The sequence below is a fragment of the Nilaparvata lugens genome, chromosome 1 (assembly GCF_014356525.2).
Source record: "Nilaparvata lugens isolate BPH chromosome 1, ASM1435652v1, whole genome shotgun sequence".
NCBI classification, from domain to species: Eukaryota; Metazoa; Arthropoda; class Insecta; order Hemiptera; family Delphacidae; genus Nilaparvata; species Nilaparvata lugens.
Genome location: NC_052504.1, coordinates 65,589,369 through 65,602,212, shown reverse-complemented (window position 1 = coordinate 65,602,212; position 12,844 = coordinate 65,589,369). Strand labels below are relative to the sequence as shown.

General features: G+C 35.6%; 1 protein-coding gene across 1 annotated transcript in view; it reads left to right on the top strand.

Moving 5' to 3' along the window:
• The window catches only part of LOC111052478 (peregrin), a 49,231-nt gene that overhangs the window by 11,875 nt on the left and 24,512 nt on the right, over window positions 1-12,844 (top strand). The window contains 5 exon segments of the mRNA XM_039436059.1: window positions 384-585; window positions 1,305-1,524; window positions 6,224-6,407; window positions 9,598-9,702; window positions 9,705-10,211. Of these exon segments, the coding sequence (XP_039291993.1) occupies window positions 384-585; window positions 1,305-1,524; window positions 6,224-6,407; window positions 9,598-9,702; window positions 9,705-10,211 (1,218 nt within the window).

Below are 12,844 nucleotides of genomic sequence, written 5' to 3'. Positions count from 1 at the left end.
CGTGTCTTGGCCATTAGTAACTTAATCCTTTCCCCCAAACTCAAGACATGACTTTGAGAGCAGAGCTTGCACACAAATGAGGACCTCCAAAACAACGTCATAGCCCACTTGGAACTCATTTGGCGACATAATTTTATAATGAGTGTTTTGGTAGGCTGGTCCACTCGTATAAAAAATGCCTCAACCTTCACGGCAATCAAGCTGAAGAATAATCATAAGTGAAGGTAACTTTTGGTGAAAGAATTATTCTTCTTTATACATTTGTCTTTCAGTTATGAAAGGTTAAAAAAATGACCCTCATAGATCACATATATATATTTGATATAGAAACCAATAGGATCGCTCAGTGTGTGGCGGGGCCCTAAGTATGTTTTGTATGGCAGGTGTTTCTAGAGCCGATCGACAGCATTGAGACGATCCCGCCAGCCAGATGGAAGCTGTGCTGCTACATCTGCAAGCAGCGCGGCGTGGGCGCCTGCATCCAGTGCCACAAGACCAACTGCTACTCGGCATTCCACGTCACCTGTGCTCAGCAGGCCGGCCTCTACATGAAAATGGACACTGTTAGAGATACGCACTCTGCAAGTAAGCAAACCAACCGATTAACATCAAAATCACATACATATCCACAAAATACCTCGATTTATAAAAATGACTTGCAAGAATGGACCCCAATGGACGTCTTCACACTTATCGATGGTGTTGACCAACATTCATCATCACCAAGGGTGAGTGGTGATGTTGAAGGGTGCTGAATTAGAAGTAATAGTTATTCAGTTTGAATAGCCTTTATTTTCAATTCTGTAGGGAGAAGAAGTTCAGGTATCCTGAGTGCTGAGGATAGAGGTGAGAAGCTGTTACTGACTGGCTAGATTAAAGTGTGACTGATCCTTAATTTCCGTTTAATCTTGACAAATAGGGTGTCAATGAATTTTTTATTAAATTTACAAAAAAAATATTCTTGTAATTTTTGAGTAAAATTAACGGTTTCTTAGTTATTCAAGAAAAAAATGGGTTTATTTTCTTCATACAAGTGGGAATAATAGAAGTGTGGATCATCATTTGAGGCTTGGTTAGGTTAAGTTAGATTAGAACCTTGGGCTAGGTTAGGTTGGGTTAGGTTAGGTTTTTTCGAGGGGTGACTTTGGAACCAGCTTTTTGAGGCAGCTTTTGTCCAGAACTCCAATTTTATCCCTGCTAACGATTATTTGAAATTGGGCCACAGATACATAATGTGTGTTCTCTCTTTTTCTTATTCAATAAGGTATGTTAATGAAATTGGTGATTGTGGTCTGAAATGGTAGTAGTGGGAGGCGAGCCGGGTCCAGTGACGGTGCAGAAGACGGCGTTCTGCGACAGTCACACACCAGCGGACAGCGAGGGCAAGGTGCGACCCGTAAACGTTGTGGCCAGTCCGCATCCGGCTGCGGCAGACGGCGACGACGCCAACAACGTGAGGCGCATGCTCGCCAAAAAGCGAACCTCCGTTCCGGTCATCTCCATTCCCACCATTCCTCCTGACAGGTACGTTCCCACTTCTACCTCCAAGTTAACTTAAAAATCCAAGTTTTCAACTAAACTGCGTTCATGTTTGTAGTTAGGCTAAAAAGTTTTAGTGAAATGAGGGCGCCTCTATCCTAATAGTTTAATAGTTACACATTATTATATATATATAATTATATATATATATAGGAGACACAAGATATAGATTGAAAACACTTAAAAACTTACATTAGAAATGGGGAAAATTTTCGGAGACTGAGTCTCCTTACTGCTCGGCTGAGGAAGAAGACTCAGTCGTCTCCGAAAATTTCCCCCATTTCTAATGTAAGTTTTAAGTGTTTTCAATCTATTTATATCTTGTGTCTCCTGTTTTAATTTATATTACAAACTTTAAAGTGTCTTTTGTTATGTGCTATATAAAGGGTGATTCATAATTATGGTAAAATAATTTGATACGTGATAGTAGAGGTAAAAATAAGAAAAAACGTTCTTATAAACATATATCCATAAACGCTTCATTAGCGAGCTATACAGGGTGAAAGATTTCGCCCGGAATTCAGTTCCTCTGGTGAAATACACCGATGCTGAATTGTTTGGGGACTAGTTTTTGAAAAACTTATGCTGGATTCTCATGGAAAAATATCTGAAAAACTGAATAAAACTAGTCTGGAAGCTGTAGTGTGAGTAGTTTTTGAGAAAAAAGTTGAAATATGCAAAAAACTTCAAGTAGAAAAACACAGACTTCTACGTTTGATGCCCAATAACTTTCTTTAATGACCAGTAAACAAATAATTTTTCGCAATAAAAATTGTAGAGAATTCAATTCTGAAAAGAATGATGTAAGCTGTGTAAACTAAATTTGAATAAAAGTTGGATAAAATGTATTCTTATGTAGTACATTACATCACAAAAAATTGATGTTTTATGAGGAGAGAACTAATAACTCATAAGTTTTAGCTGATTGCAAATAAAATATTCGGATTTTTATGAAAAGTTTTTTTTTATTTGAAAGTAGCATATCTAAATGACATTAAACTTATACCAAAAGACTAGTAGATTATGCCATTAAGCCTGGGAGGAAGCTCGAACAGAAGTAGATGATCTCCTATGATTCCTGCCCAAATGTTTACTGAAAACTGATGTTGTGGAAGATTAGGATTGATGGCATGAGGATTCTCAGCTGCCCAAATATGTTAGTTGTGGACGTTAACGATAGCTGTTCTTGTAAAGTGTGCCTCGTCGGTAAATAAAACGGTTGTTAAAAAGTTTGGGTAAACAAGTTTTACTAAAAACCATCGGCAATAACAACACGGGGATTACAGTCTCGTGGCAATATAGTATGAACTTTCTGGAGGTGGTATGGATGTGATTGTTGCTCTTTTAGTATCCTCCAAATAATAGATTGATAGACATTAAACTGCACTGACAATTCTCTCGTGTTCTTCTCGGGATGTTCATACATTTCATTAAGAACTTGTTCTTCTAACTCAACAGTCTTAGTAGATCGGGGTCTGCCTGCATAAATGTGCTCTTTGGATATCAAAGAATCTGTCTCAGACAGACGTTGATGAATAGTAGCAAAAAACCTTGAACTTGGACATACTCGGTTAGGAAAGTTCTCTTGATACAAACGTCTTTCTTCAGTACTATTACAGTAGTGTCCCATTCCATACATTAAATGCATGTCAGCTAATTCGGAGTATGAATAATGTCTAAAATTACCTGCCATTTTTTGAAAAGTTAACACTTAACACAAAAGCAAAGTGAAATGGTTACAAATAACTGGTTAATAGGTTAAACAAAAAACACAGCACGGCTAAACAGTAGGCCTAACTTACAGTTTGTTTTTTTGTTCAACAGTGAGCTAAAATATTTCTGAAAATAATTTTCAGCTGATAATTTCTTTTAAATATTTTTTATTCAAAACAAAATAAATCAGCTGTTTTGGAACAGCTGTTCTTAAAATCAATGTTCTATTTGCAATCAGCTACAACCAATGAGTTATTAGTTCTCTCCTCATAAAACAGCAAATTTTATGGTGTAATGTACTACATAAGAATACATTTTATCCAAGTTTTATTTAAATTTAGTTTACACAGCTTACATCATTTTTTTCAGAATTGAATTCTCTACAATTTTTATCACAAAAAATTATTTGTTTACTGGTCATTAAAGAAAGTTATTGGGCATCAAACGTAGAAGTCTGTGTTTTTCTACTTAGATTTTTTGCATAATTCAACTTTTTTTTCAAAAACTACTCACACTACAGATTCCAGACTAGTTTTATTCAATTTTTCAGATATTTTTCCATAAGAATCCAGCATAAGTTTTTCAAAAACTAGTCCCCAAACAATTCAGCATCGGTGTATTTCACCAGAGGAACTGAATTCCGGGCGAAATCTTTCACCCTGTATAGCTCGCTAATGAAGCGTTTATGGATATATGTTTATAAGAGCTTTTTTTCTTATTTTTACCTCTACTATCACGTATTAAATTATTTTACCATAATTATGAATATATAAATATAAACAGGATACAAACGACAAGGATAGATTAAAAACACTTGAAAACTTACATTTAAACGAGAATTTTCGGGAGCTGGGCCCCCTTTGTCAATCAAACAGGAAGTGAAGTGGTGCAGATTTGAACATTATAACGGTCGTGACCACAGAGACGCGGTAGAGATGTTGTGTAGACCATAGAGCACAGAAGAACGGAGGCGCACTTATTGAAGGAGCATTATGGGATTAGTTGGTGGGTCATGATGGGTTACAAGCGGGAGATTTAAAATTTGAGTGGGTTATGGATAAGGAGAGGTGTAGATTATGAATTGATAGAAAAGAGGAGATTTAAAATTAGAAATCCGAAATGAAGTAGAATAAAATTAGGAAATGGAATTATAGAATTGAATTGGAATGAAATTTATTTTTATTTTTATTGAAAATTTATTATATATTTGATAGCTGTGAAATTTCTTATATATGATGAAATTTATTTCAATTTAATTGGACAGTTGGTGTAGAGTTGATAGTCTATTGCTGTCTGTTGAGACCAGGACTGAAAGCAGCTCCAAGCACCCAAATAAAAGCCAATTCTTTCATCTTGACATCTATGGAGGGGGCTGTGGGAGGGAGAGTGGCAAGGACTTTGACTTTGAAGCATTGGTTAAAGTTCTTGTTGTGCTCAGAGCCATGGGTGGGGATGGGTAGGGAAGTATTATTTTTAAAGGAAGCCCTGTGATTGTTGATCCGGAGGTTTAGGGCAGTGGTGGTTTCACCTATGTAGAAGGCAGGACAGAAGTTGCAGGAAAGGAGGTAGATGCAATTACTGGATTGATGGATTTGATGGGTGTAGTTGGTGATAGGACTGGTAAAGGAAATGGAAGGATTAGTGATAGGGCAGGTTTTACAGCGGGGGCGTTTGCAGGGTAGGGTACCAGGTGGAGTTGGGATTTCATTAGAGGTGAGTGATTGGTTTTTATTAAAAATTCTTTTGAGGTTGGGAGGCTGCTTGTAAATGAGGGTTGGAGGAGAACAGATCTTTATCAGGGGGGATAGGGTTTGTTTAGAAAGGAAATCCTGTTCAAGGAGGCCCATGAACAGGTTTGCATAGGATGGTGCCATCCTGGTGCCCATGGCTGTACCCTGAGTCTGAAGATAATATTTATTTAAACCTTCAGAATTGGGGATGGAAGTGTAGAGGGAGGCCACATCAATGGTAACAAGGAGGAGTTGTTGGTCAGTTGGAAGGGTTGTGTTTCTTAGGATATCTATGAAGTGGAAGGAGTCTTTGAGATGAGAGGGTAGGGAGGCAACAATGGGTTGGAGGTGGAAATCAACAAGGGCAGAGATTCGTTCAGTTGGGCTATTTATGCTTGAAACAATGGGACGACCAGGATTGCCTTCTTTATGGATTTTTGGAAGAAGATAGAAGTGTGTTTTCCTGAGAAAACTTTATAATTTTGATAGCTTGATGATATACAAATCGAAAAACTTTGAAAACTATCACGAGAAGAAAGTTTATTTTTAGCCTTTGCACAGCCTTAATAAATACGACTTGATGTTGTCAAAACAACTGGTTTATTAAAACAATTTGAGATATTAGAATCGGTTTGATCATCTATCTTTGGTCAACTAGTAGAGATTGATAATGGTACTGAAACTAGTATCTCAAATTGTTTTAATAAACTATTGCTTTTGTCAACATAAAGTAGTTTTCAATGAATATGGATATTTACCACAACAACAAGGGAAGATGCACACTTGTTCCGGAATGAAGTAATTTGTATGTAGAATATTTCATAATTTTATTCAAATTAATAAATAATTGTTTTGTTTTTTCTTGCAATAAATCCAAATGCAAACTTAATTCAATACATTATTTCTGTTACATTTATTCAAAGCATAAGTTTCATTGCTTTTGGCATCATCTTTTAAATCAGTCAATCGGTTGGATTTCGTCTGTCTACTCGTCTACGGGAATTTAGTATTATTTTATGTCGATCAAAATGTAGTTCAATGTTTTTTTTTTGTTCAATGTAGTTGAATTACTATTTCCAAGTTTGCAGAGTTTGGTATTCCATGTAGTATTTTTTCAAGTTTTCAATTTCTTCAAAAATACTTCGGGAATTACTTTTGTTTTATTTCTTTTCGATATTTATTTAATTTTGTTCAACTACTGCTGTGTTGAAATACTTGATAATGTATCACAACTTGCTCAGGATACAAGAGATTGGCTCTTTGGTGACGATTGCGAAGAAAAGTCAATTTATACAGCGACTGATCGCATACTGGACCCTGAAACGTCATTTTCGTAACGGCGTGCCTCTGCTGCGTCGGCTACAAAGCTCTCATCTTTCTCGTCGTGATGAACCTCGCCATAACCAGGAGGTGGTGAGTGATATTGTAAGTTGTCGCTCGCGCTTTTTATGCTTTTATTATTTTCACTTTTTACTATTCTGTTTTATTTTGATGCTTGTGTTCAATTTTTGCAATGTGTCTATAGTATTGTGTTGTCACATCCCTTTGTAAATACAATAGTTGATTATTTTGAATATATTTTTTTAGCTCTACTTGCACTTCACCTGTAAAATTGTCAAGTGACTTCTTATCTGTGAAACATTGATAATAGTCTTGTACTGCAATATTATTTTTATCTGTTAGGAAAACAACTGTTAAGCAGACAGGCTATGTTGAAGTATTGAAATTGATAGCATATAAAATGATTTAACCTCGAAAATAATTGATCTATTCACTGTATTTATAGTAATAATGAAATATATTATATCTATACTACTTTTAATTGTAGTTTTAATAATTTTGGAGTGGAGTTGAACTAATATTAAATATCATAAATATTATGAAAGTGAAAGCTTGAAATTTTTTTTGGAAAATTTTATCAAAATTCGGGAGGGAGAAAACTTTTAACTTGACCTCTTGTCCTCTCCCGATCATTAAGATTGATGATATCATCATGTATATGATTTGTACATTATATCTATAATATAATAAAGGAAAGAACTGGCTTATACACGTACGGGATAGGAAATTCACGAATGACGCATCATCACGACGAAACTACTGGACTGATTAACTTGACGTTTTGCATAGGTCCATTTAAAAATCTACAAGATTTTAGATCGTCAAGTTTTCAGTATGTCAGGTTTCTAATTAGACCCTTGCGGAGCATGGGTTACCTGCTAGTCATTAATAAATTAGAAATGAACGGATAAATAATTCCACTTATTATACTCAAGATTCTGTAGTGACCCGCATCCACGTTTTCCAAGTTTCTATGTTCATAAACTTGCTCCTTCGAACTCATGTTGCTTTCTGAGCAAACTATTAATGCTATAATGAGGGAAGAAAGTCACTTTTCCTTCATATTTTGAATCATATTGGATGTTTCAACATGTAGAGTTATGAAATAAAGTAATAGTCTTTATATAATATCAATATATTATATACAATCAGTAATTGAGTCAAACAACAAAATTATATCATTTCATTGGACAGTATATTTCAAAATTCTATTAGATGGTTCAAGTCACCTGTAGAAATAAAGTATATATTTTGCGTTTAAAACAGACACCTGAAGATTTTCTTAACAGATTGTGGCTTGCTGCATATTGTCAATGAAGCAAAAGCTCAATGTCTCAACAGAATCGTTTACGATTTTAACTGAATCACATTTGAATAATAACTGACGAGTTTCTAATATTTCATAGCAATAATGAAATAGTTATGGTTTGAGCAAAAACAACATGATTGTTTCAATGTTTGTCTACAGGCTTGCTTTTATAATGATAACTGATGCCAGACTGAAACTTGCGAGACACATTGACAAAACAGTTTCTGGATTGTGGCTGTAATCGAACTCTTGTCAAATGCTTGACACCTCTCATGCAAAGCCTTTCATATCAATCATAGATGAACTGATCCAATTTATAGCTCTATACGAAATAACATAAGGATAATAATTTTATTCGAATCTTTTCAAACTCAATTGAAAAATATTTATTATTTTGCTAATAATTTAAATGTTTTTCAATAGTTAAGAAAATTATTATTGACTACTTCAGCGTTATTATTCATTAAATATTGACGCTTATTATTTATTTTCTTCGTTCAACAAAGTATATTTTGTTGATTGCATTTTTTGCATTAGAATAGAATTGAATTTACAAAGAAATGAAGTATAACATTCCTGAAAGTATTGTATACATTATTCTTTTTTGTAATCTTGCATACTTTTATAAGTAAATGTTCTTTATACTACAACCTTGATAAATAAACCACGAAGTTTAGAATAATTCTTATTTCTTTTTTATATTTGATTAATATTTCCCTCTATTACAATGTTCTTCTGTCATTTGTGTGCTTAAGAATTCTTATAGTTGTTCCAATCCTAAAGAATCATGCTCCTGTACTTGATTAGTGCGAAATTTGTAGTTATAGTGCAAACATGAGCTCATTGAGGTAACTAATTGACAAGCATTGAAGTCGATCAGCGGTCTCATTGTTTTGTTCGCTAAAACGTGTCAGGAGAATCCGAGACCCTGATGCAGCAAAAACTGTAGGATGTGAGTGAAAATCAAACTAGTTTATTTTTTAATCATCAGTTTTCTGTTGTAATAGAGAAATTCTAGCTGTAATATTTGGGAATAATCTAATCTGTAGTTTCTAAATAACGTTAGTAGCATTGTAGCTTTGGGAAGTATTTTCGAGTAACTTCTTTTGAGGTTGATTCATTTTATACATTATGTTGGCTTCAAATCTCATCAATGGCTTGTCTGCTTAACAATTTACTAAATATTGGGCGTCATCTTAGTTAATTTGACCAGTTAATACTTCATCACTAACCTAAGAAAATCAATCAAGTGCTAGTGCTACGTAGTTCTTCTAGTAATTTATTTATGGTATAATATTGACCTAACATAATTTCATCGAGCACTTGAACTAGCCTAACACTTTCATAGTACCTATTCTCTTTTTTATAATTGTCAGATATTTCTTTAGCATCTCTTCTATCAATCTTAAAATTAAAATTGCTCTTACTTCCCTCATCGTTTAAATCAATATTCGCGAATTAAAATAGTATTAATCCGTACGTTGTAATGCTACAGTTATTGTTTAAGAAATTCGATGTACAAAAATTAGATTAAAAAATATCGATATTAATATAATTTTTGAAATAAATATCAGCTTTCGACATTTTTATGTCAAAGAATAATAGAAATTACTGCTTGAACGCAATATGTGTCAACTCTAATACCATATAAGAGTAACCTATCAAATGATTTATCATTTTAACTTCAAAATTGAAATATTTTTAATCGTTTTAAAATTAATTCATGTTTTGTAGATTTATGTTTTGTTTGCTTTTGAAGATTTAATTTTGTTTGCAATTGTTACACTGTGTGCTGCCAATGTTATATTGCTTTTATGTTTTGGTGTTTTCTGTCAGTCGCATGTAGGCCTAATGATTGTTTCTAAGAATGAGGTGAATATCCCTTCAAATAGATGAGTTAAACTAATGGTGGACTTTCACCGATTGATTTAAATTTTTAAATTAAGTAAGATGTTTCGATTTCAGGGTGAAATGTATCGTCAGCTAATTCAATATTATTCAGTATATTTTCCTTCACTTGATTTATAGAATATAATAACTAGGAAGCTTCAAAAATATCAATATTCAAGTGAGTGAAAATAATATTTTTCAGGGAAGCAATGCGCATCGAACTCCAGCTCTGTCCACTGAACAGTCGTCTGCGTCGGTTGCTCGACACACTGAGAGACCTGGACACTGGCGAAATATTCACAGAACCAGTCGACCAAACCGAAGTGCCCGACTATGGCGACATTGTCAAACATCCCATGGACCTGTCTACGATGAGCAAAAAACTTGACGACTACTGCTACTCATCGTTGGAGGAGCTAGAAGCTGACTTCAAATTAATGATTCAGAACTGTCTGGACTACAACGCCAAAGATACCGTGTTCTACCGAGCTGCCATCAAAATGAAAGAGCAAGGCGCCGTAGCACTGAGGCAGGCGCGGAAGGACATCGACAAACTCAACCTCGACCAGAGCTGCGGGCTGCTGGATGTGCCTCAATCAGCTCCCCTCCCCAATGCAGCGCGTGGCGAAAAGCTAGCCAGTGACATCGACAAGGAACTGGCTGACATCACCGATTCCAAAAATTCCATGGTAAGAATATTTCCAGTTCGCAACTTTATTTTTTGATCAACTGTGATTTATTAATGCATCACGAATATTTAGATATTATCACATTTTATACTTGTTTGTTTGCTTTTTTTAATGTGAATTCGTGTTCAGAAATCAGTTTTCTCAATTCTAAACTTTATAGAATAAAAACACAGGAAGTGGAAGTGTACATTTTCAGTGAGAAAACTTGAAGAACCCAATATATACTTACTTACTTACTCCATGGCACTACAGCCCATCCAGGGCCTTGGCCTCCTCAAGAATGCCTCTCCACTCCTCTCGTCGGCAGTCTTGCGTCTCCATCCCCTAACGCCTATTTTCCGGAGATCATCTTCCACATCCTCCAGCCAGCGCTTGCGTGGACGTCCTTTCAACCTTCTTCCGCCTGGGTTTTCTCTGAAAACTTTTTAACGGCTCTTTCATCGCTCATTCTTTCTACATGACCCAACCAGCTCAAGCGTCTCACTTTGATCTCATGTACAATAGGTGGTTTTCTGTACAGGTCACGCAGCTCTTGATTCGAACGAAGTCTCCATTCTCCATCAATACATACTGGACCGTATATTCTTCTCAGAATCTTCCGTTCCCATATACTCAGTAGGTCTTCATCCTTCTTTTTCAAAACCCAGGTTTCTGCCCCGTATAACACAACTGGCTTTATAACAGTTTCATAGATTTGTTGTTCAATTTTCCTTGACAGTGTTTTGGATCTCAAGTATTGGCTAAGTGCATAATAACATCGATTTCCTGCCGCTATTTTTGCTTTTATATCAACTTCAACATCGTTATATTCTGTGATAATAGAACCAAGATATTTGAAGCTTGACTCTTTCGAATGTGTAATTATTGCACTCTATGAATCTGTCGCCAATCTGCCGGGCTCTGCTGCTTGCCAGATACTTTGTTTTACTCTCATTAATTGAGAGTCCCATTTCTGTTGATCCGTCATCGAGCTGTTTGAAGGCATCTTTTAGAGTTTGGATATTTCTTGCAATCAAGACTACGTCATCCGCATAGGGCATGTACTGCAACATTCTGTTCATTATCGTTCCTCTTGGATTTATTACTATTCCTCTTATTACTTTTTCCAGGCTTAAGTTGAACAGCATAGCTGACAAAACATCACCCTGTCTAAGTCCTACATTTGCTGTAAATCCGTCTGTGAGCATTCCTTGAACTTTCACCTTATACTTTGTTTGGCGCAGTGTCATTCTTGTGAGCCGTATGAGCATTCCGTAAGGCATTCCAAACTGCAACATAGTCTCAAACAAGCTATTTCTTCTGATGCTGTCTGTGGGCTTGCTTGTAATCGACGTATAGTTGATACACATTGATATTATATTCATAACACTTTTCCATCATGTTTCTTATGGTGAAAACATGATCTGTGCATGATCTGTCTTTCCGGTATCCACACTGGTAATCACCTAGCACTTCATTACAAAAAGGTTTCAATCTTTCACAAATTATCTTCGTCAAGATCTTATAAACAATGCTCAACAAAGCGATTCCTCGATAATTGGAACAGTCTGTTCTACTTCCTTTTTTGTGGACGGGGCATATTATTGCAGTTTGCCATTCTTCAGGCATTACTTCCTCCACCCACACCTGTTTAACAAAGTGAAGTAGCCATTCCATTAGAGCATCGTTCCCTACTTTAATCATCTCGGCTGTTATAAGATCATCTCCAGGTGCTTTATTATTTTTGAGAGAATGAATAGCCATTTTAAAATCACACATTGTGGGTTCCTCTATCGGTTGATCTGGCCCTATAATGTTGATATTTTCTCCCTCCTCAACATTTTGATTCAACATCTCATAAAAATATTCTTTCCATCGTTCTAAAATCTGTCCTTCTCCTATCAAATTTCCATCCTTTTCTTGACAGAATGTTGTTCGAGGCTGGAATCCAGCTTTTCCTTCTCTGATGCGTAGATACATCTTTCTCACTTCTCTTTCTCCAGCGAAGGTCATGATTTCATCTATCCTGCGTTTCTCAAACTCTCTCTTCTTTTTACGACAGATCTTGCTAGCATGTCTCCTTTTTTCATGACAAGCTACAGTTGCGGCCCTAGTTTTCCGACTTATCATTTTCAGTCTTGCTAGATTTATATCTTCCAAAGCCTTCAAACACTCATCATCCATCCAGTTATTTCTCTTTTCTATCTCTTCATATCCGATTGTCTCCTGTGCAGCTTCTGTTACAGCCTTCTTGAAATTCTCCCACTTTTGCTCAACTGTGTCCTCTCTTCCTTGTTTCTCTGCTAATTTCTCCATAAGTTTATGATTGTATCTCTCCCTAGCTTCATTTTCTCTTATAAGCCTTTTGCTGTCAAATTTCTTTTGTTTCACTCCTCGGAATTTCTTCATGTTGTTTATTCTCTGTCTGTATTTTATTTCAACCAAATAATGATCTGTATCACAGTCTGCCCCTCGGTAACTTCGCACATCTAATATGTCAGATCCATGCCTCTTGTCAATCAAAACGTGATCAATCTGATTTTGTGTTACTCCATCTGGAGATCTCCAAGTCATCTTATGAATGTCTTTATGTTTGAAGTATGTGCTGCATACTGTCATGTTTTTATCACTGGCGAAATCTATCATTCCAAGTC